We start from the raw sequence: 24429 nt of genomic DNA on the forward strand, positions 1-24429 counted from the left end.
AATGCACAGTGTACGGCTCGGCAGCTCTACATGCCAAGAACAGATGCATACTGGTAAGTAGCATTTTCTTTCTGTTTTTTCGATAATGGTATCATTGATGTGTCCCCACAGTTCCGCACCGTAAAGTGCTGCCCCTATTCCCTTTGCTTGAGAAGCTTGGATTGCCAGGGTCAGTGGTCTATAAATTGGCTGCCTTAGTTTTTTAATTAGAGCCATCCCCACGTGCTGCAGTGACAACTGACTTTTCACTAGTTGTGGTGGCCATGATAGTGAGCATGAGAGCCGCAACCTTAGGTAATCAAATTGTTTCACCTCTTCTAATATAGTTGAGCCCAATGTTATCTTACACTTAATAGACGTATGGTGGTTAAAAACCATGAATTTTGTTTTTTGGGTGTTAATTTCCAATCCATGGTCTGTACAGGCCCTCCCAAACGTATCAATTAGGTTTTGGAGCCCCATTGGCGTTCATGAAATGAGCATAAATTGTTGTCCTTCTAATATTTATTATTATATTATCTGTATAGTCTTTGACGAGAAATGGATTTTATATATGTAATGATGTAAATACTCTTGTCTTTTATGATCAGTTTGGTCGAAATAAAGACTAATAAATGAAACATGACATCAATGATGAGCAGGGTGTCATCTGCAAAAAGTAATGCAGGCACCTCTTGGCCTGCAAGCTTAGTTGAATCGCCCTTCCAGCCTATTAGTCTGGAAATCATGCAGTTTATGTAAAGTGTAAAGAGCGTTGGTGCAAGAACGCACCCTTGCCTCACTCCACAACTCACCCCCATCTGATTTTGTTAACCCACCATCCTTCCCCCACCTGATTTGAGCGTAGTTGTTTGTATGTAATCTCATGATGATTTGGTTGGGAGTTTATTCAAGGCTGCTCAAAGTTTCCTCTGTGGGACTAGGTTGAAAGCAGCGTGGAGATCTACAAATACCACGGATAAGGCACCCTTCCCGATTGATACATATTTCCATAGGATCAGGAGGAAGCGAAGTAGCTGCCTCAAAAGTGCTTGTCTACCCTCTGAAACCTGCCTGCAGCGGTGAAAGTAGATCCCTCCCTCCCTTATCCAATTGTTTATCCTCCCCAGCAATTGACAGCAGAATATTTTTTGAGCAATATCTGTAAGGCTTATGGGCCTATAGTTTGCCGGGTCGCTGTTGTCTCCCTTTTTGTAGATGGGGACGACCTCTGCGCCTGGCCAGGAATGTGGTATTTCTGCCCCCTTTAATATGGTGTTATATGTATATTTAAGAGCATTCCATATTTCGGGTTCTGTTGGATAAAGATCCCCAAGTATCTGGTCTAAACCAGGGGCTTACCCCCTCTGGGTGGTTACGATTGCATCCAAGGTTTCATCTATGGTGAAAAATGAGCAATCATTAACTGGTTCCGTATTGAAGGGCTCTATGGGCATTACACCATTGTCCACTGGCCCTACATATAGGTTGGAGAAGTGGGCTTCCCAAGTCTGTGGGAGAATGTGAAAATCTGCTTCCACAACCTGAAGTTTTGATCCTTTCGTGAATAAATGCCAGAATTCTCTGCTATTTTTAGTGTGTAGTGCGGCTAGTAAATCTTGCCATAGACTTATATGCCAGATCCTTTGAGCCTCATTTTGTTCCTTTTCATGGCTATGATAACTCCCTGGCCAGACTTAATTGCTCTCATCAATGCTTGCCGTGCTAATTTACAATTTTTTAATTTTTTATTGAACCACTCATTTGTTTTGTTCTTGGTCTTCCCCCTTCCACTATGGACTTGATAGAATAATTTATTTATGTTGTTGACCTAGGGTTTTAAATGCATCTACCTTACCTTGCTCTTCCACTTTATCAATCTCTAGTCTGCAAGGAGTCACTAACAATGCTGTAGATTTGTGCCAGGGTCCCTGCACTGTTTGTGGCCATTTAACCCTCCTCCTATTGTTACTAGTAATTATATAATTAAGTGGTTTGGGTTCCATTGATGGCTGGGGTGAGAAAAATACTTATTTTAATTCTAGAGATAGAGTATTGTGATCGCAGTCTTGTCTTTCTATCACCCACATGTCCACTAGAATTGATCATGAATAGAAATCAATAAAGAAGCAAGCTATTCTAGTTTTAATGTTGCCCTCTATATGTGTGATGTAATTGAAAATCGGAAATGGAGTTGCCATTCACAGCCCTCAACCCATATTTGTAGGTGAAAGATGCTATTTGGTGAGCTACTTTCGTGCGCTTCGCTGGTTTCTCGTGACTCAGCTATGGGATACCTAGTTCAGTCTTCCTCGTCCGTGATACTTTTAGTTGCTTCGAGAGGCTTGAATGTTACATTTAAGTCCCTGGCTGCGACTAAATTATAGTATGCCCTGTCCGTCTCAAGTAATACATCTAGATGTGCAATGGTTGGTGAGTCTTGATGTTGTGAGGTGAACATATTATAAACATTTACCATTAGGATTGAACTGTTGGTGTTAGCCCCAACTTATTGGCGGTAATTACCAGAGACTATCTAGTTCAAGTTTTTTTAATATGAATCCCACTTTTAGTTTTGACCCAGATTATTAGACCGCCAGCTGGGCGACCTTTCCTTGACTGGGTAGCTTCTTTGCTATGGTTAGTGAATCCCACTCTTATCAATTTTATTGACTTCCCAGGTCTCTTGAAAGAGGCAGATGTCTGTTAGCCTCCCCCAGTCTTCGCAGGCAATCTTGGATCTGAGCCCTGCAAGGTTTCAAGACAGCAGTCTTAGTTTCCCATTGGATTCACGGGATGGCTGGTGTTTACGCACCTCATAAGGTGTCAAATGTGTGGGTGACTGAATATGCATTGGTGTTTGGGTTGGAGACTGTCCCCTCTCAGCATTGGTAGTATGAGCCCCGGGTAACCTGATGGGCATCTTGCGGAGGTTACCTTCCTATACTAGGGTCAACGGAGTGCTGCAAGGAAACAATCCCTATGCCTGTCGGGTAGGCCTATTTGTTGGAGCTGCTTGTGTGTTGGTATTAATGACGGTGTCTGGGGGTGCTCACCTGGTTCCAGTGGGTGGACAATTGTATACTTGGGGGAGTGAACTTAATCTGGATTTGTGATTTAGTCGACGGCAGTGCGCGTTGCTCCAAATTGCGCCCCCCCCCCCCCCCCCCCCCTTTATTAAATCGCTAGAGGCCAGATCCAATATTATATGGTCTGAGTCTCTATTTATTGGGCAGCGCTTCACACTTAATATGTCTGATCTTATGATTGAACGACATTGCCTCAACTGTCTTATCCAATGAATAGCTTTATTAACCAGGGCATCTCTAGTTTCCCTAGATTCCCTTGTTGCTTGCCAACTTGGGTACATTTGTCATAAACACCCTATTGCAACCATCATTGTGGGGTCTACTGTTCTCACACTGACTTCCACTCCCTTCAGATCTCCCATCTCCTCCACTATACCTCATCCTCCTTTGGCATGATCTTAAGTTATAATCACCCGGCGGAGCATTCGTGCGAGGGTTGCTTCTAACGTCATTATGGCCGTTCAATGGTCTTTCCAATATTCTTCCCACAAACTCCTCAGTGCCTGGTACCTCTCCCAGGCCATATGTTCCACCCTGATGACACCCCCCTTTTGGAGGAGTCCTGGTGCTTTGTGACCTGGGCAAGCGATTTCCCTTGCATAGTGCGTACAGGAGGACAGCATTGGAGACATTGGTGCTAATTAGAGTTGTTTGCCATTGTTTTTTTTGGTTTAAAATCACTGAAATGTTTGATAGGTCCCTTGCCCCTCCATTCTACCTTTTCCACCCCTCCAATCACCCTTTTATCATTTTGATAGGTCATTTATATGTCACCAGGTCCCGGCCCGTGCCCTGCTCCCCATGTCGTGTTGAAACGAACACCATTAAGGTGGTCTATCAGAGATCCTATAATTCTCCTAAGGGTGATAACTTCTGATGCTAGGTCTTTTACATTAGACTTGAGCTCTCTCAGTTCGATTTAAAGGGCGTTAGTATTCGTGGGTTTCGGCACAATAGTTCTTCTGCGTTGGGTGTCAATACTAGTTGATTCAGTTCCTGGGCCTGTTTGGGTTTGGTTGTAGACCTCAGCGTCTGCTGTTTGTATTGAGGCAAGAGGATCAAAACGGTTGGAAAATACTATGTTCAAGGCTGCCCCTCCTTCCACCATCGTGTTAGTGCAACTTTGGGCAGACGATGGGACCACTGTATTCGACTCTGGCTGAGTTTGATTTGTTGTGGTGTCAGTGTACACTTCGCATACGGCTGTGCCCTTGAACGTTAAATCAATCCCTGGGGCTTTTCTCCTTGATTTGCTTTGTGCAAAAATTCTGGCCGTTTTTGGGCCCACTTGAGGTGGCTTGTTCTGACCATTTAATAGACTCTTCAATTCCTCAAAAAGGGAATCAATATAATCTGCCCTGCAATTTGCTGCGGCGCTTGCTGTTGGTCTCTTTGCTTGTTTTGGCACACCATTTGGGTTTCCTTTGGCGTCCGTTTCCCCATCCTGCCACACTTTCCAGGCTAGTTAGTTATGCCCAATCTCAAGTTAACAGAATAAAGCAAATAAAACAAGAGTACCTGGGTTGCGCTAATCAATTGGTCCCCTCACTCGAGCGTGCAACCAAGAGGGGGGGGGGCCCAACCTCTTCCTGGTGTAGACGGACCCACCCATGGCCCGGGCTTTGCCCGCGTGCATCCCGCGCCATTGGAGCCCCGAGAAGATTTAAAGCGCCTCCTGGTCGCGTGCTGTCGGCGGCCGCCGTGCGGGTCGCGCAGTTTCCTGGGACTTGTAGTCCTGGTCCCCCCTCTGGCAACACAGTGGTGAACTGGCAGTTACAGGCGTAGTGCACATTTCTTGAAAGCATGGGTACACATTAGATATTAGTAGAAAAGCTGAGAAGCAATGGCTTTAGTTGGTCATTCTGCTTAGGTCTTTTCTTTTTTGATAATCAACGGGTCTGTCTTCCGGCAACTACGCATGATCATGCTCAGCAGTTCCAATGATGTGTGGTTAAAACTTATCTTTGGTGATGCATATTTAGCCAAAAATTGAAAACTAAGTTTGTTTCAATTGTGTGTTATTTAGATGTACACTGAACAGCTTATGTGTTCACTTTTGACCCAAAGTTTCCCTCTGAAAAGAAAGCTGAAAATGGCTGCTATCAGTAATCAATCTTGCTTTATTGCATCTCACCTTCTACATAGGTAGTTCTGTTGCATTTAGCTACCCATTCCTACAACTTTGACCTTTTAGTTTGGTTACCCAAAAAATACAGAACCTTTTATACGTTAGATCATATTTTCTTTTACATGCTGGATGCTTTTAATTTAGTGCTGGAAGGTCCCTTTCAGTGCTAGATGTGTTTTTTTTACTTTACTTTGTATGATGATAATCAAAAGAAGAGGCTCTGATGGAGATAAAAGCAAGTAGCCAAACAAAATCTGTCATTTACATAAAAGTTTCATCTTTCTACAGTTCCATTGTCTTTGAAAACAAAAAAAGCGCAAACAGTTAAGCCATTTCATGAGAGCATTTATAAGTATGGAAAGTAGTCCTGCATGAGAACTCTTTTACGTACTCTTACACAACTTTGTGAATTGGCTAGAAAACATCTAAATGTAAATAAAATGGGAATATTCATATACAGTTAGTGCACAGAGAAGGTACTGAGCCCACTCTGCACTTTTACTAATAGAGATTTTGATGTTTCAGGAAGATCCCCATGGCATATACCAGCACGTAAGAGTGCTCCATTAGTACTACCACCTGTGCTCATAAATGCTTTTGTCAATCAGCCCAGTAATTTTATCTTGTAAGTAATAGATCTGTGATGCATTCTTTGAACTAGGACCAAGGCTACAAGAGTAAGAACGTCTCTTAAGAAATCGCAGTATAGACACGTATAGGTGTCATTCCTGCATGCTGACATCAGATCCTTTCTTTACGGGCCCTTGGGCGCAGTTCTGGAGCTCCAATCCCAACTTAGTCCCTCTTACCAAAGAAGTCTAACAAAAGACAGTGTGCCAGAGAATATAACTCCCCAAAAGTCTACCAGTTTTAAGCTGTACATCTATAAAAGGAAGCAGCTGTCTGTCACACATCCGCAAGACGTGTGCCTCTGATGTGTCAGTTCCATGCACAACTTGAAATCAAAAAGTGTGCTCTGATGCACTCAAAACGATCAGGGAGCATGCAACACAAGAGATCATGCTCAAAGCATCATTACCTTTCCAAGCTCAAAACAACTCCCGCTGCAGATCTTCAAAACTAAACAGGCAAAAGGTGAAAGAAGGAATGTTTGCAATATCTTACCGCTGGCAATCGCTTCTTGGGCATTCCAAACAATCTTTCTTTTGCCCACCATGCCATTTCCGTTTGAACCCAGCCATATGTATATCAGTCTTGACCCTGTCCATATAAGCACAGTCCAGCCCAAAATGCCAGGCCCTCCATGAACCAGAACACAAGCAACTAAAGACCGGTTTCACCAAAATTGAGGTTCTTCAGTCAGGTGTGGCTTTGATATCAGTGGCACGGTGGGCACGCGACCCAGATCTGGGCATGCCCTTGCCACTTAGGGCAGTACATCAAACACACTGAAGGTGATGAAAGACTTTGCCTACCACCCAAATCCCAAAATAAGCTCTTTCCCTGTGGGTGCACCTGGTGGGGACTCAAGCTGGACGTGAGAGGTGTCTAAACTACTAACATTCTGTAGGCCTTGGTAAAAATCATTCCTCCATGTAAAGGGAGGTAGTTAGTTTTCCACCTCCTCATCGTTTTCCTCACTAAGAGGTATGGGCTCAAGCCGTTTAGCTGAATCTGAGCAGCACTACACTACAAGCCTTCTACAGTACTGTTGTATACGTTGTTGGGGGAACTCTTTCTAGTGCTGTCGGTGGGCTTTGGTAATTTCATAATGCGATATTGGTCTGGCATGGACGTCGGCTCTGGCTTAGATATCCACATCAGGTCCAGCAGGGGCACTGCTGGAGTACAGATTAAACTGGCTTAAACCAATATCCAGTTCCCACAAGACAGAGTTTTCCTTCACCTCCTACAGTGTGAGTGGCCTTTGCAAAACTGGATTTTGGGGGTCCAGTAGGGGCTTATGGAAGATCTTGGAGAACTAAGTAAGTGGGAATGCAACCTCCACGTTTAATCTGTTAATCGTGTTCATTCGTCAAAAGCCCCATTCACTTGCATACTTTCATGGTACCTGATGGAAAAACGTAGGACTTCTGAACTGGGCTGTTCACTAAAGATCGGTACTGAATGAATAGCGGGGCTGCAGTATACTCATTTAATAAATAAAAATTAACCTGCAGACCATCCTTTTCCCCTCTGCTTTCTCCAGCAACACTAAATTTGCAAGTCCGTTCCAGAGTTTCTTAGCCCCTCTGTTCCCTAGAAAATGCCTAGTTGGTCATTCCAGCCATCTGTTCCCCACACTACGCCATGATGGTGTCCAATAAAAAAATACTCCCACCTGCATCACAAAAGTAACAGCATATAATCCTGTTGTAGCTACTATGTAAAGGAAGAGAAGTAGGACAGTTTATCATTAAAATAAGATCTATTCCTTTCACAAATTGCACAGGATCTTCCACTGAGAAACAAGTTTTTAATTTATCAGCCTTGGACCATTTGCAAGAAGCTTACTGTAGGTCCTACGCAGTATCCCTGCCGGGATCATGTATTCCTGTCAATACACCTCTTTATCAAGTAGTTGCACTAATCCACATTGAAAACTACATAAGGACACAAAAGTCACCTCTGGATTTAAACATCACTGTAGCAATGACAAGCTACATATTGGCCATAGCTGTACCCCCAGCACATGTGCTGTAAAAAAATAACTGAGAAAGATGCTACCTCGAAGAAGCTGCAACTATTGTTTTAAATTGTCTGTAAACTAAGCTGTAGGATCACGCATGCAAGCCCTTTTCCTATTGCTTGACCTCTTAACATTCTCTGCCTACCTCACTTTAAGAATTTAACTGTCCTGATAGGAAACCTGTAACCTGAGCCCAGTCTATTTGTTGTAAGTTGTATCTTGGCATCCAATAGAAAGTACCTAGTATGTTTTACTTAACATTATGACTGATTCACTCTTCTTTCCTTTTCGGATGAGGCTACCAGATGGAATGGATAGGGAGGTGAAAAATAGTGACCCAGACCTGCTAGGTGGAGAAGTACAGATTATCGAAGCTGCGCATCAGCACCACAAGTGAAGAACAGGAAGTCAAGTTTAGGGGAAAGCCTGCAGTGTGAGAACGTGTTGCATAATGTTTCATTCCACTTGTTCTGTCGAAACATTTTACTGTTTGGTTATTCGAAGGGTTCTGAATGTTAATCCTCCACACCACTCTCGCTCACAAGCATTGCAGTGGAAATTTTATATAGTGACAAGCGCCATACACTGATGTTTCATGCTTTATTAATTCTTCTATCTCTGATTAAGTAATTCTGTGAGAAAGTGCCATCTTTCTTGCATGGTATGCCCCCACTTTTTGCTGAATTGCTGAATGTACTTTGACTAAGTGTGCCCTGGGCTCCTGCCAATCAGGTGCCCAGGGCCTATGGTTCTTCCCTAAAAACTGTGCTAAAACCCAAATTGGCAAACCCTGGCCACATGTCAGCCCCTGGTAAATGGTACACTAGGTACCCAGGTCCTTGTGACCAGAGAAGGCCCCGAAGGGCTGCAGCACTTATTGTGCCACCCTTAGAGGCCCTGTACCCTGACACAAACACACTGCCCTTGAAGGCTGAGTGTCTGGGTATAGAACAAAACCGAGTCGACATGGCACACATCCCTGTGTGCCATGCCCACAACACACACTGCCCTGGCATTCATCAGCCACCCCTCTAGCTGGGTGCCCTATGCCAGTGGTGTGGGTACAGGAGCATGATCCCTGTGCCCCTACAGTATCCAGGTCCATTCCTGGACACTGCAAGTACAGTGCTGCCATGTAAGAGTATATGGTGCTGGGAGATCGTCAACACGAACTCGACAACACCATGATGGCTCCACTGAAGACTGAGAAGTTTGGTATCAAACTTCTCAGCACATTTAACCCGCATTGATGCCAGTGCAGGATTTAATGTACAATGCACGACAGAGGGCATCTTAGAGCTGCCCCCTGAACTTAACCCACAATCTACGTCTTGTCAGAGGGGCTGTCTAGGCTGCCACACAGCAGACATGTTGCTGGACCCCTGGGTAGAGAGCCATCCGCTCTCCTGGGCCTGCAACAATGCACATCCTGGGCGAGGTGCTAGGTCTCCTCTCCCAGGATGGGCAGGGGAAGCTTCAAAGGCATGCCGCCTTTGTGAGCTTCTCTAGGCCACTTGCTGCACTCAGCAACTGGCCCCTACTGGTTCTAAACCCCCACTCTGGCGGGAAGACTGGCCGGAAACCCCAAGGAAGGACAGGGGGTGTGCCAGCCTCTGCCAACCCCACCCCTCAGGTGGGCGAGGCGAGGCACATCTCCGGGCTCTCGCCATCTTGAAGATGGGGAGCCCTGCCCAATCAGGACTAGGCCACTGCCCCCCTCCCACAGGAGAGTGGCAGGATAGGGGGTGTACCCACCCCAGGGCAGGGACCAAGTGGTCCCTGCCCTTTACCTATCTGTAACACCCCTAAATTTAGTATTTAGGGGCACCCTGAACCTTCCTTCCTTAGATCCAGATTCCGAAACCGCAAAGAACATCAAGAAGACTTGCTGTGCAGCTGCTAACAAGAGGAAGACACCAACTGCTTTGGCCCCAGCCCTAACGGCCTGTCGACCCTCGAACCTGCTAAATCCCGGCATCTCCCATGGCCAGCAACCTCACAAACCCCGGAGGACCTGGCTACCTTGTGACTCTAAGCATCTGGGACTCCCACGAGCAGTGGTACTGCTTAAAGCAAGTAACTGACCCCTGGCATCAGCCAGGAAACGCGAACCCTGCACACTCTGCACCTGCCAAGCCTGGCCTGTGTTGGAGTGGACAAAGACCCCGAGGACGTCCCCCCGGCGACTGTGACCCCCGAATCCAGCAACTAAGGAGCCACCTCGACTCTCCTGACGGCGCCTGCAGCCTCAGAAACAGGGACCCCCCCCCCCCCAACCGCGATCAACAGAGGGAAAGATTTCCCGACACCAAAAGGCACCCTTGCACCTGGCGCCCTGCGGTCCCCTGTGCACCACTCCTGGGTGCCTACCTATCCTCCAACTACCCAATTTACCTCTCAAAGTGGTGGTCACACCTGAAGAATCCTCGTCCCCGAGCGTGCAGCCTTTGTCTGTTTTTGAGCTTCTCCATTGCAATCCATTGAGCTCCCGAAGGCTCAAGAGCATCCTGCACCCAGCCGCCCGAGTGCCCCTGGCAGTGCAATCTCTACTCTATTTCACCATTTGCCCTGAGCAAGTGACCAGGAGCCCAGCTCCCACAGCCGCGTGGCCTGCTAGCCAGCAGCCACCAACCAAGGGCCCCCTGCCTCCCATAGGATAACATTGGGCCTAACTCACTCTGCACCCGGCTGCCCCTGTGCCGCTGAGGGTCTAACAACTACTGACCAGACCCTGGGAGACCCCGGAGTCTATGCCCAGAACCTCAACTCTGCCAGTCGAGTACTTACCCAAAAGCCGATTACTCTCTCTTCTTCCATAGGGTAACATTGACTGGTTTCACTTGGAAATTCTTGTGGAGTTTCTAAACTTTAAAATATTCACCTAAAATCAACCGAGTAACGAAAACAAACATACTCACCTGCTATCAGGAGAGATCCCAGTGCTGGATCTTGGTGCCCAGCACAGACCCTGAAAAGTAATTACAGCTATACTTACCGCTAACCCAATTTTCTTCCATATGAAACCATAGACTGTTTTTCTGTGAAATTTCTTATAAGTTTCGATTTTTTCTAACTACAAATATTCTTTAAAATTCGCACCAATTGTGAAAACATAATTACTTACCGGTTTTAGAAAGATGTCCCAGTGCTGAACCTAGGAGCCCAGCACTGGATTTCAAAAGTAACGAGAACATACTGTTCGAGGCATATGAGTTGCAGATTACACACTTTTGCATAGATCGCCATCTGGTGTTTGGTCCGGATTTTTGCACTTGTTTTTGTCCTGGAAAGTCTTTGGAAGTCACGAGGTATGTGACTCCTCCTTAGGATCATAGTGTGCATGGGCATCGGCTCCATCCTTGTGAGAAAGTGCCATCTTTCTTGCATGGTATGCCCCCACTTTTTGCTGAATTGCTGAATGTACTTTGACTGAGTGTGCCCTGGACTCCTGCCAATCAGGTGCCCAGGGCCTATGTTCCTTCCCTAAAACACTCAAAACCCAAATTGGCAAACCCTGGCCACATGTCAGCCCCTGGTAAATGGTACCCTAGGTAACCAGGGCCTTGTGACCAGGGAAGGCCTCTAAGGGCTGCAGCACTCATTGTGCCACCCTTAGAGGCCCTGTACCCTTACACACACACACTGCCTTTGCAGGCTGAGTGTCTGGGTGCAAGACAAAACGAAGTCGACATTACACACATCCCTGTGTGCCATGCCCATCACCTACACTGCCATGGCATACATCAGCCACCCCTCTAGCTGGGTGCCTTATGCCAATGGTGTGGGCACAGGAGCAGGAGCCCTGTGCCCCTACAGTACCCAGGTCCATTCCTGAGCACTGTAAGTGCAGTGCTGCCATTGAAGAGTACATGGTGCTGAGAGTTCGTCAAACACGAACTCCACAGCACCATAATGGCAACACTGAAGACTGAGAAGTTTGGTATCAAACTGCTCAGCACATTAAACCCACACTGATGCCAGTGTGGGATTTAATGTACCAAGCACCCCAGAGGGAATCTTAGAGATGCCCCCTTAAACCTAACCTACAAGCCACGTCTGCTCTGAGGCTGCCTAGGCTGCCACACAGCAGACATGTTGCTGGACCCATGGGTGGGAGAGCCCCTGCTCTCCTGGGCCTGCAACAATGCAAATCCTGTGTGAGGTGCTAAATCTCCTCCCCCAGGATGAGCAGGGGGAAGCTTCAAAGGCATGCCGCCTCTGTGAGCTTCCCCAGGCCACTGCAACCCCCCACTGTGGCGGGAAGCTTTGGCCGGAAACCCCAAATAAGGACAGGGGATATGCCAGCCTGCCAACCCCACCCCTCAGGTGGGGGAGGCTAAGTGAAGCACATCTCCGGGCTCTCGCCATCTTGAAGATGGGAAGCCCTACCCTATCAGGACTAGGCTACTGCCCCCCTCCCACAGGAGAGAGGCAGGATAGGGGGTGTACCCACCCCAGGACAGGGACCCATTGGTCCCTGCCCTTCACCTACCTGTAACGCCCCGAAATCTAGTATTTAGGGGCAGCCTGAACCCTCCTTCCCCAGATTCCAGATTCCAAAATACAAAGAAGAGCAAGAAGAAAGAAGACCTGCCCTGCAGCTGCTAAGAAGAGGAAGACACCAACTGCTTTGGCCCCAGCCCTACCGGCCTGTCGACCCTCGATCCTGCTCCTGCTCCAACCCGGCATCTCTTGTGGCCAGCAACCTCACAAACCCCGGAGGACCTGGCTACCTTTTGGCTCTAAGCCCCTGGGACTCCCATGAGTAGAGACTCTACTCAAAACCTACCTCCAATCCCTGGCAGCAGCCCGGAACCGCGAACCCAGCACACTCTGCACCAGCCAAGCCTGGCCAGTGCCGGAGTGAACAAAGACCACGAGGACGACCCCACGGCGACTGTGACCCCGAATCCGGCACCCAAGGACCTCCCTCGACACTCCTGAAGAAGCCTGCAGCCTCAGAACAAGGTGCCCCCCCCCCACCGCGATCAACAGAGGGTAAGATTTCCCGACACCAAAAGGCACCCCTGCATGCGGCGCCCCGCGGCCCCCTGTGCCCAGTCCCGGGGTACCTACCTATCCTCCAACTACCCAACTTACCTCTCGAAGTGGTGGTGGCACCAGAAGAATCCTCGTCCCCGAGCTTGCAGTCTTTTTCTAAACCGGAGATTTCCCATTGAAATCGATTGAGCGCCCGGAGGCTCAAAAGCACCCTACACCCAGCTGCCCGAGTAGCCCTGGCAGTGCAACCTCTACTCCTACCTACTTCCCCACTTGCCCTGAGTAAGTGACCAGGAGCCCAGCTCCCACAGCCGCGTGGCTTGCTAGTCAGCAGCCACCAACCAAGGCCCCCCTATCCCTCATAGGATAACATTGGGCCTACTCTCTCTGCACCCGGCTGCCCTAGAGTCGCTGAGGGTGAACCAACTGTACCTACCTGACCCTGGGGGACCCCTGAGTCTATGCCCAGAACCTCAACTCTGCCAGTCGAGTACTTACCTTTAAACCGATAACTCTATTTTCTTCATAGGGTAACATTGACTGGCTTTTTCCTGAAATATCTTCCAAGTGTGGACTTTTCAAATCTTAAAATATTCACCAAAAATCAGCCGAGAAACGAAAATACTCACCTGCTCTTAGGTGAGCTCCCAGTGCTGGATCTTGGCGCGTTACAACAAACAAATGATGGACGGAATGCTGACAATGCAAACATTCTCCCCCAGTCAAGAGATCTGGGTTAAATCCATCGTTCTTTTGCCCACTACACCACCCCAGTTTAGACATGGCCATATGCAAATCAGTCTTGACCCTGTGCCTCATGGGAACAGTCCAGCCCGAACTGCCAAGCCATGTCTTCCCTGGACTGGAATCAAGCATCCTAGGACCGGTTTCTGGCTATCAGCCGTCATCAGCCAGGATAGCTTGACTCCAGTGGCGTAGTGAGCACGGGTCCCACGTCTGGGAATACCCATCCCACTCAGGGCGAAAAGCGTTACAACAAACAAATGATGGACGGAATGCTGACAATGCAAACATTCTCCCCCAGTCGAGATCTGGGTTAAATCCATCGTTCTTTTGCCCACTACACCACCCCAGTTTAGACATGGCCATATGCAAATCAGTCTTGACCCTGTGCCTCATGGGAACAGTCCAGCCCGAACTGCCAAGCCATGTCTTCCCTGGACTGGAATCAAGCATCCTAGGACCGGTTTCTGGCTATCAGCCGTCATCAGCCAGGATAGCTTGACTCCAGTGGCGTAGTGAGCACGGGTCCCACGTCTGGGAATACCCATCCCACTCAGGGCGAAAAGCGTTACAACAAACAAATGATGGACCAGCACTGACTCTGAAAAATACTTACAACTGTACTTACCAGTAACCCAATTTTCTTCCATAGGAAATCATTGACTGTTTTTCTGTGAAATTTCTTCTGAGTGTCAATTTCTGCAATCTTTAAATATTCTTTAAAAATCGTATAATATCTGAAAACGTAATTACTTACCTGTTTTGGATAAAGGTCCCAGTACTGAGTCTAGGCACCCAGTACTGGATTACAAAAGTAACGAGAACATACTGTACCTGCAACTTGAATTTTCTTCCATAGAGAATCATTGACTGTTTTCTTTGAAATATTTTCAAAGTGTCAACTTTTAAAATAGCTAAATATTGTTTAAAAATCATCACCGTAATTAAGTCGACTTTCATCACTTGATTCTAAGTACTGACCCAGGACTGAATCTAGGATCCAGTCCTGGAATTCCAAAAGTAATCCTAAAAGTAATCTGTTGCAAATAACTTGAAATTTCCATTGAGCTCAATGCATTGTTGTGTTTAAAATAGAGTTGCCTATTGCAACCACTTGTAACTGTTTACAAAAGTCTATTGCATATTGCAAAAGTATTTATATAAAGCATCTCATTCTGAGAAAGTATATTTTAAATCCAATTGTTAGTTCTAAAATAAAACAAGCATATATTTTTTATATATAAACCATTGGCCTAGAGTTCAGTTATTGAGTGTGTGAGACCATTTGCTGACTGAGTGTGTACAACAAATGCTTTACACTGTCCTCTGATACTGCCTTACTGCTCGACCAAGCTACCACTTTAGAGATTAAGGTTATATCTAACTTTAGCCTCTGTCAAACCCTTGGGGACTGTGGACTCTGTACACCCTGTACCTATTAAGGAACAGTATATACAGAGCCACTTTCTCACAATCTTCAGATTGTTTTTTTCCACCATCGGGTTAGGATGTGTTTTCTCGCCACTTCAGAACCGTTACCAATTCCAGTTTCGGCGCGCAATCCTTCACCTTTTTCGACGGTATTGTCTCGAACGCGACCCCTAATCGGCTCGCATCTCTACCAATCTTCCATTCCGGTCGTCGAAGCAGGCCTTCGGGCCGACCCGAGCCTTAGCATCTGTCTCATGGAAAGGACGCCATTTAAAAAGTGGCCTCTGTGGGTCAAAGTTTACCCACACCGATCTGCATGAGGTGTGTAACCTCTGCCTCTCTCCCGAGCACGAGGCCAGAGACTGTCCTGCTTGTGCCTCCTTCCGCTCGAAGAAGACCATCCGGGATCGACTAGCTCGAAGGACCATGGCTCGCTCGTCGAGTTCGATCCCCGACGTCATCTTCCACGAGGGAGTCGATGTGCCAGAGGAGCGGGTCGAAGATGAGCTCATCAGCATCTCCGAAGCCGATGACTCAGACATCAAAGAAGTGACTCCAGCTCAACGGGTCGTAAATACAGACGTCGACCCCGACCCACTCCCTACAACAACAAAGGCTTCGGTCACACCTTCGCCTTCGGTGCACACCGACACACTGCTTCCCATGCCCCGCCCTCGGGCCCGGCAAAGAAGCCTTCCAGTAACTCGGGTTAGAGTCTGCCTGTTACCGGTGCCCAACCCCAATCATTGGCACCAAAAAAGAAGCCGCACCCATCCTCTGGGCCGACTGCCACTTCAACCCCGAGGCCTTCGGGACCGAAGATTCCAACTAGTGACTCCCCGGTACCGAAAAAACACTCGGAGCCGACGAAGAAGCCACTCCCCAAAAGTTCGAACTCACGTTCTACGGAGCCAAGAAGGTATCAACACCGAAAAAACACACAGAAACCGACAAATCGCATGGCTCAAAGCCCAAAACAGCTCTGCAGCCAGGACCGAAAAAGCCCTCGATGCTGACACCGTCGACACCGAACACCCAAACTTCTTTGTAGGAGCTTTTTCAACCAGACCCTCAACAAAAAACTTTAACTAAAGACCCTAAAACTGGTCAAGTGACTCTCAGTTCCAGAAAAAGACCACTGAGCATGCCTGCACCAGCTCCACCACCTAAAAAGAGGGTTATAGCCACATCACCTCTTAGGGTACCCTCTCCACCTCAACCACCACCTCCTCCTCCACCCCTCCCAGTTAGGTCTCCTACGCCATCCCCTCCACCAGTAGATGACGACTACACATATGATCACACAGGGGACTGTGACAACAACATGCCAATAGATGACCCCAGTCCTCCCGGCTCCCCTGACCCATGGGATGACTATAATACGCCTGTTGTCCCTAATGTACCACAAGAAGACATCTACCCCTCTAGGCCTTCACCACCAAAAGATACCATGGGGTTTAATCAGCTAATACACCGGGCTGCCCAGTACCACGGGGTCGACCTCCATACAGATCCAGTCGAAGATGATTTTTTTAATGGACACTTTCGACACCACCCAAAGGTCCACATCCACTTTGCCCATGCTTAAAGGGGTGATTAAACATGCTACAGAAGTATTTAAAGACCTGTCAGGACTAGAATCATCAACCCTAGAATTGAAAAGAAATACAAAGCTGCCCCTACAGACCCAGCTTACATTAGGGGCCCTGTTCCATTAGACTTAATTAGGGTGTCTCAAATGCTAGGAAACGGGCTAATTCGCAGGCAACAGGGGATGCACCTCCACCCGACAGAGTCTAAAATCCTGGACACCTCTGGCAAAGGAACAGCGTCCCAGGCAGCTAATATTTGGCGGATCGCAAACACTCGAGCCCTGTTAGCCAGATACAATAGGGCACACTATGATGAGTTAGAGTCCCTGCTCCAACACCTCCCGGACAAATACAAACAAGGCCAATGACCTAATACAAGAGGGTAAAGTTATCACCAACACCTCTATGCGGTGTGCTCTTGATGTAGCAGATACCGCGTTCAGAGCAGTAAACACAAGCGTCCTTCTTCGCAGGCACGCGTGGCTACGCATTTCGGGGTTTAAACCTGAGGTGCAGAGCTCTATACTAAATCAACCATTCGACCAGCAACACCTCTGTGGCCCGAATGTTGAGGCGTCCCTTGAGAAGATGAAAAAGGACACGGATACAGCCAAATCAATGGGAGCCTTGCAATCGCAAGCTCCTAGACGTTCTTTTCGTCGCTCATCCTACAGGGGCAACTCCCGGGGATACATCTGACACCCCATCCACCTCCTACAAGTCTCCCACCCAATCCACCTTCACCAGAGGTTACCACAGAGGAGGATACAGAGGTAACAATAACAAAGGCAGAGGCAAGACCAACAACAACTGCTCTGCCTCCACCCCTGCCCAATGACTTCCCTCCGCTTTTCCCGGACCATTCCACTCCTGTCGGGGGAAGACTGCAGCAGTTCCTTCCTGTCTGGACCACAATCACCACAGACAGGTGGGTGCGACAAATAGTGCAATTGGGTTACTGTCTCAAACTTACCTCTACCCCCCCCCCAAACATTCCACCCAAACAGTGTCAAATGTCAGCAGACCATTTGTCACGCAGTGTGGAAAAGTGATCCTTACCCTGATGAAATTGCCGCAAGTCATTCCTGGCAATGAAACATGTTGGTTTTAAGTGCGCAGACCCACAGCACGGAATAAAGACATTTAGCTAGTGGGTGCCTAGCTTGTTTTTAGATTAGGTATAACGGGACCACAGTCCAGATAACGTTATTTCACAGTCCAGATAACGTTATTTCCTTATAGGGTTGACAGTGCTATATGCCCGGGTAAGTCAACCGGCGCATATGCATTACATGATACCACACTTAGCACTCTTTTCTTTCTTTCCTTATTTCACCACGTTTGGGTTTCGGTTGGCAGTTGCTGATGATGAGAACTTGAGGATGCAGGCGAGAACCTGTCTGCAAACTCCCATGGTGTTACTCCCGTGAGGCACTGCCTTCCTTTCTCACTATTTTCCTTTCTAATTTCTGTCCATGTTGGGTTACACATATTAGATGGTGGCACAGACCTTAGGAGACCGAGCCCATAGACACATTCATCATTCTTTAAAAAAAAAACAAATTTGAGAAAACATTAGGTGATTTAGATCCCCCAGACCTAAACGGTAGAAATAGGACCGCTGTCTCGTTATATAAAGTAGAGTGACTATAGATGCATGGAGGGACCATTGAACAGTTGACTCGCCTATAGAACAGGTCCTTTGTTGTATATGATGTCCCCACACAAAGAACCAATATATTGCGTTTGTCAATTCTGTATTGAACTTCATAAAACTTCAAAGTAGTATAAATCAATGTGCAGCATTGCATCAAGATCTTTGTGTAATTTACTTGCCTTTGTATTAGGAGAATGCTAGCACTTGAAATGAGCAGTTTTGTTTTATTTATTGCTGTGCTAGTGTCTCACAAATTGAATGATTTTGATGCACACATATCAGATTGAATCAATTTAAGTTGCTCTCCGGCAAGCATTGAAAATACAAATGTTTTTTTTATAGGGGTGAGAAGATTTTCCCAAGATTCACCTACAAAAAAAACTTTTTATGATACAGGAATTGACTACAGTAGTTCAGTGGGAAAAGTGGTAAGTTGTCTTATTGAAATAGATATTTATATTTATATCTTCTCATACAGCATTTGCTGCCAATGTGTGATAAAGATGCTTAATTGATCAGTTAATTTGAAAAAGGGTTCAGTAGGAAAAAAGTTTGCGTTGAGTGAATTGGGGAAAATATGAGAGCCTATACATTTATCCATACATGCATATTAAGAAATATGTTTTCCCACTATATGCCTGCATGCTGGTGCCATTACTGTCTGGATTATGCACATTTATTTTATTGTTTAACAGCAGTGTTATAGGCCCTTTTTTCCTGAATTTACATTTTAAAAAGTTTACTTGCTCTTCCAAATTTGGCAACTGTTTCTTATCTTAATGAGTTTTTTTAACTTTTAAACTAGACCAATAATAGTGATATTTTTGATCTACGCTTGTTGTCTCTACATTTCCCCTAAATTCATGCCTTTATTTTTTTTTTTTATTTCAAATATGATTGTAGAAGGTTCCAGACATAAACAGCATATGACTGTCATTGGAGGTGTTTCTTCTCATAATTGTAAAACCTAGGAACCCATGACAAATTGAGGCTTTCAGTTACACTTCAAGACCTCGTCTGCAGACCCAATAAATGCGAAGGGTGTTTTAAAGTTCCACTTTTGGAATACCATCAAGCCCTGTTTCAAGATTCCCAACCTTCCTATTTATTTAGTCTTTCATACATTTGTAGATGTTATAAGGCAGAATCACTTTCTAGTTCTATGTATGTTTTAAATGGTCTCTGGTAGGCATATACAGGCGTTTTACTTTCACAGCCATTCTGGCATGGCTCCCAGAAAACCTTTGTGACAGGAGTTCAGCTGTAGCAGTACAACCTTCCATACAGTTTAAGTGCAAATCTGTAAGATTACTCAAAAGTGTTTGTGATCCAAGCAGATCTTTGATAGCTTAAGTTACTTTCTTCGTTACCCAAGTGATTGATTGATTACAGTTTATCATGGACCTTCCTGGGTGTCCATTTACTCTGAGACAGTTGGTTGGTGTACGCTGACATCAGTATCTGGATGAAAAGTTCGTAAGAGCTCTATCGCTTCATCTCGCCCTTTCTTGTTTTGAACACATTGAAGCACTCCTTGTTTGGATTCCCTTTATTGGACTAACTGAAAATGAAATACAAAAGCTGTCTGACCTATTAAGCCATAAACCTCCATCAGCTGGTGCAAGAATCTAGAAGATGGAAGGTTGTCTTGCCCACCTTATGAAAACAGCCTACATACCAAAAGCAAATCTGAGAAGCTGAATTATGAATGCCAATGAGCGGGGGGAGTTGAAGACTTATCTCACCATCCTAAATTTACAACTGTAAGATTGCGAGTTATATGGCGAGAAAAGTTACTGTCTTTTCCAATGCTATTTAATTTTTTATAAAAGCAGATGACTGCATGTTCACAATGACAATTTTGAAAATAAGAATGAATGAGCTACATTTGGCATTGACTTCAAATAAAATGTGTCAGATTAACTCATTTCACGTTATTGATAAAATTGGTTAGGATTGGAGAAAAGAATGCTATTTGGGGCGCCTGACTAAAAGATCATGGGCTCAAAATTACGAGGAACCCATTTGTACTTTAACAGTGCTCTGAAGTACACATTGCTATAAATTAGGGAAAGATTTTTTGTCTAAATTGTGCCCTCCGCAGGGCTAGGTATTTAATCGGCTTTCCCCCATAATTGTTGCTTTGAAATATGTAGATTATGCATGGGTGTTAAAGTGAGGTTTTGCTGTATTCATAGCTGTCTTGGAAAATGTAATCATGAAATTTGCCCCAGCGATAGGTTAGCCTTTCAGCTCCCTGAAACACTACTTTAGTAATTTCCCTATAAATGGTAGCCCTTCATTGGCCGTTCTTATTTCCCTTGCCTAGATTATGATTCCTGCATCTTGCAACATTTTATATTATGAGTGAACTTTGTTATATATTAAACTAGCTGAAAGACTGCAGTTAATCCTAGTATATTTTGGTGTGCAGACCCTGCAGTCCACTTCTAATGAGCAGTTTGCAGCGTGGTTGGCCAAAGCCCATGCCCCAACCAGACAGCTGAAGGTCGTGTGCAGTGGGAGTTGGATGCTCGCACATACTGTGTGTGGCTCCTGGCCATATGATTTAAAAGTAATCACTTGGGACATCTACCCACAATACTCACTGCTATCTGTTATGTACATTGGCTTTTAGCATAGTCTGTAGCGTCTGACTACAAACTATGGCCATATCTTGTACTTATGTTATTTTGCTTTAGTAGTTTCTGGAGTGAAAGCAGCATTAACAAAATAATATACACAAAAAATGGAAGCAAAGAAACCAGGTACAAATGGTTCTAAGTTTTGACCAGTGAAATTGGCTTTAATAAAGAATTACTTTTATTAGAGAGATTTTATTTGTTTTTTGGCATTTCATTTTTTAGGCTCCGAAGTGTTTGAGTTGGAGACCCTGAACTGTACACCAAAAAAAGGACTTTTAATTTATAAAAAGCTATTGTTTATACTTTAATTTGAATGGATACAATATGTCTGGGTTAAAAAAGTACTGACAATGTGCTTTGCTAGTGAACTGTTATTAAAAAACATAAATAATAATGCACACTGTTTGTGGACTGTAAGTAGATAAGTCCACAGTCCTTTAGCCGAACGTGCCTCAAGCTCTCTTAGGCAGCAGCAAAATGTTTGGTTAATTTGCCGTGGACGTCCTGCTGTCTCCATGGACTTCACTTTTAGAAAAAGTTGCTACAAATATCTATGAAAATATTTACTGTGTCTTACAAAAGGTAGTTGGGTGAAATTGTGGATCTCTTGGTGTTTTGATTGTAGTGTGCATTTGTACCAAACTGTGTTGGAAAAAGGTAATCTAGTGGCTTGACCTGTAAGAGGTACCATGCAACTCCTTAACAGAAAGACTCTCCTCCAAATCAGTGCAACAGCATAGCAGAAGGACTTTTTAGGAGACATGGAATTCTGGCCCAGGTTCATAGACCTATTGCTGAGCTTTGAGGTTTGAGTGTTGAGAACCTTTTTTCAACATTTGAGTCGTTTGCTGTTAGTCTTTCATAACTTTATTTCTCCACAAATGATATCCAATCCAAATTCATTTTCTTTTTCCCCCCCGCACATGTTGGGATTCTAAAGGTACCCAGTATTAGTGATTTGTCCTTAGGGTTGCCTGAAAGAGTGTTTTGTCTTTTTTTTGCCTAAAGATTTTATCCACAAGTTTACAGTGCTATAGTCACCCTCTGCCCTGCTGTCAGTAGCAGGCATACAGTTCTACAATATCCTGCTGGGGTAGCAAAGAATAATAATGTATATTTACATGTGCACTGTGTTTGTTTTCCAAACAGGCATCAGGATACCGATCAAGAACAGCATCTCAGTCATCTGCCTGGAGGGTATGACCTAGCAAGTCATTGCTTGGGCTCACCCTTAATCAAATATCTCACACAAATTGGCTGGTGAAGGGAATCCCTACTGATTTTCACATTTGTAAATCACTTGGTGAAGGAAATCTACTTTTTAAAACATTTATTTATTTTTGGTGTTTTGCAGAACGCCATGTGTCACCTCCTGGACACCTCAATCATTCCCATTCTTACTTACTCTTATTAAATTTCTAGCATCTCAGGAGGCGTTCACAAGCGAGATTTGATTACGATTTATTATGAGCAATGCTATAATACTTAACTGACCGAGATACTCCCGAACCACTCAGCCTATGGCCTATTTGGCTAACATACCTTGCTAATGTACCTGATAGTGAGGCTACTGCATGCAATGTCTGGTATATTTGTACTGTTATGTAATGCCATCCCCGCTCCTAAAGTGTTACCTCTTGCTGCAAGGCTATTTCAGCACAGTGTCCTTTCATCTGAACAATCAATTAATCAAGTAATCTTATCTTGTTAAGGGCACTCCTTCCAGGAAGTTCTAATTCGTCACTGCCCCTTATCTCCTGAGTTATCAAACTTGTATTGCAGGAGGCTGCTTACTGAATCGCATTGTTTCCACTTGAACCGAAAGGTCAAGTTTTCTTTTAAATACATAGCTGTTATTACTTGCTTCTTCTTTGTGCTTTCTATTTTGCCATATAAGGAAATAGAAGGCATTTTGGGATTCACATAGGCTTAATCTTTCAAGGGTGGAGGGAAGCTGTGATTGCAACCAATGTCTTCTGTTTCTTGAGTCCGTAATTTAGCAACTAGAATACATCATCTCTCCCACTCCCTGCATTGTATTCATTATTTCCTTTTTTTAAAATTATTTAAAAAATGCAAACCTATCTGTAGAGATCTGAAAACTATTGTACCATTACCCAATACTACCTTCTAAGGCTACTGCTAGCACTTGTATTGATTTATTGCTTGCACAACATTTGAGCTAGGAGTGGGATGCCTGGGACATCTTGGGATGTATCTTCAACTGCATCATGGCTTTTCTTGATCCGCATCCTTCTTCTAAAAGCTTTTTATGGTTTTGGGCCTACGTTTATACCCATTTCTCTATTTTTGCAAGGCTCTATTCTTGTGTGTTACTTGCTAGGTATACACTAAAAAATTAGACTTTCAGTTACCTTTTCATAAGGCGTATCTTGTGGCTGTTGTTGAATAAATGCCTTTATTTGTGTTCAAACAGGCACCAGGTCAGCGATCAAGAAACGCTTCGCAATCCTCTACACGCATGGTATGTCACTGCTTCAGCTCAAATGTATGCTCTTATGTTGACTGATCATCATTCAATAGAAAGGTTTCTCTTTCTGGTAGAATGTTCTAACTACGGATTCCTTTTTTAATTTTTTTTTTTTATTTTTAAAATGTTTTATTTTCATCATCAGAAAAGGCACATTTATACAGTAAAACATAAACTGGAGTTTTAGGATTTATACATCGGGCAAAAACAATAAAAATGAAAATTACAAAAGAAGAGGAGTCATAGGAGATGCAAATTATTTCATATAGTACTAACAGATGCTAAGTTATTCCATCCAAAGCCATAGGTCTCCATAGTGCTTCAAACTTGGCTAAGGAGCGAATTCCCCTTGCCTTCGCCAAGGCTGCCTCTAAGCCATAAATTTCTCTAATGATAGCCCAACATTCCTCGACAGAGGGCGGTGCCAAGGAGACCCATACCCTGGCAATTGCATGTCTAGCAGAAGCAATCAGGATTGAAAAGAGGCGTGCGACGGCTGGATTATCCTCCTTGTACCCCAACATAATTTCAAGATCAGTAAGTGGATGATCCAGCCCAAGTTTAGACTGGAGTAGCTGTTCCATTTGCATCCTTTAACCCCTCAGTACTGGGCATGCAATAAACATATGTAGTAGATTAGCAACATATAGTCCACATTTAGGGCAGTTTATCTTATCCCCCGTCATATTGCCCTGAGCCCATTTGGCTATTTTAGCCGGGTTATAGTACAGCATACAGGTAGTACATAGTTGCTGAAGTTGCAAACTAGTAGAATGAACCGAATCCTTAATGTAACCTAAGGCTTGTTTGATCATTCTAGATGAAACCGCTATACCCAAAGTTTGGCTCCAGCGCTCTAATTTCTCGCTGCCGTCTGATCTAAAACTATGTAAATATACATATCAGTAGATATTTAAAGAAAAAATGAGCAGGAAGTTTATACGCTAGGCGCAAATTTTCAAATGATTTGATTCCTCTCTCATTGTACTTTACATCCAAGCAAGTAACTTCATACTTCGCCC

At 45.0% G+C, this 24429-nt stretch overlaps 1 protein-coding gene across 8 annotated transcripts in view; it reads left to right on the forward strand.

Annotated features, from left to right (window-relative positions):
* The window catches only part of SEC16A (SEC16 homolog A, endoplasmic reticulum export factor), a 559433-nt gene that overhangs the window by 276021 nt on the left and 258983 nt on the right, over positions 1 to 24429 (forward strand). For 5 of the 8 annotated variants that reach the window (XM_085612981.1, XM_085613007.1, XM_085613017.1 and 2 more), the window contains exons 21-23: positions 18614 to 18699; positions 22066 to 22113; positions 23354 to 23401. In XM_085612981.1, coding sequence (XP_085469107.1) covers positions 18614 to 18699; positions 22066 to 22113; positions 23354 to 23401 — 182 coding nt within the window. The remainder of the gene's footprint in view (positions 1 to 18613; positions 18700 to 22065; positions 22114 to 23353; positions 23402 to 24429) is intronic. The other 3 variants (XM_085612999.1, XM_085613024.1, XM_085613041.1) reach the window with 1 other exon arrangement.

The sequence above is a fragment of the Triturus cristatus genome, chromosome 1_2, assembly GCF_964204655.1.
Source record: "Triturus cristatus chromosome 1_2, aTriCri1.1, whole genome shotgun sequence".
NCBI classification, from domain to species: domain Eukaryota; kingdom Metazoa; phylum Chordata; class Amphibia; order Caudata; family Salamandridae; genus Triturus; species Triturus cristatus.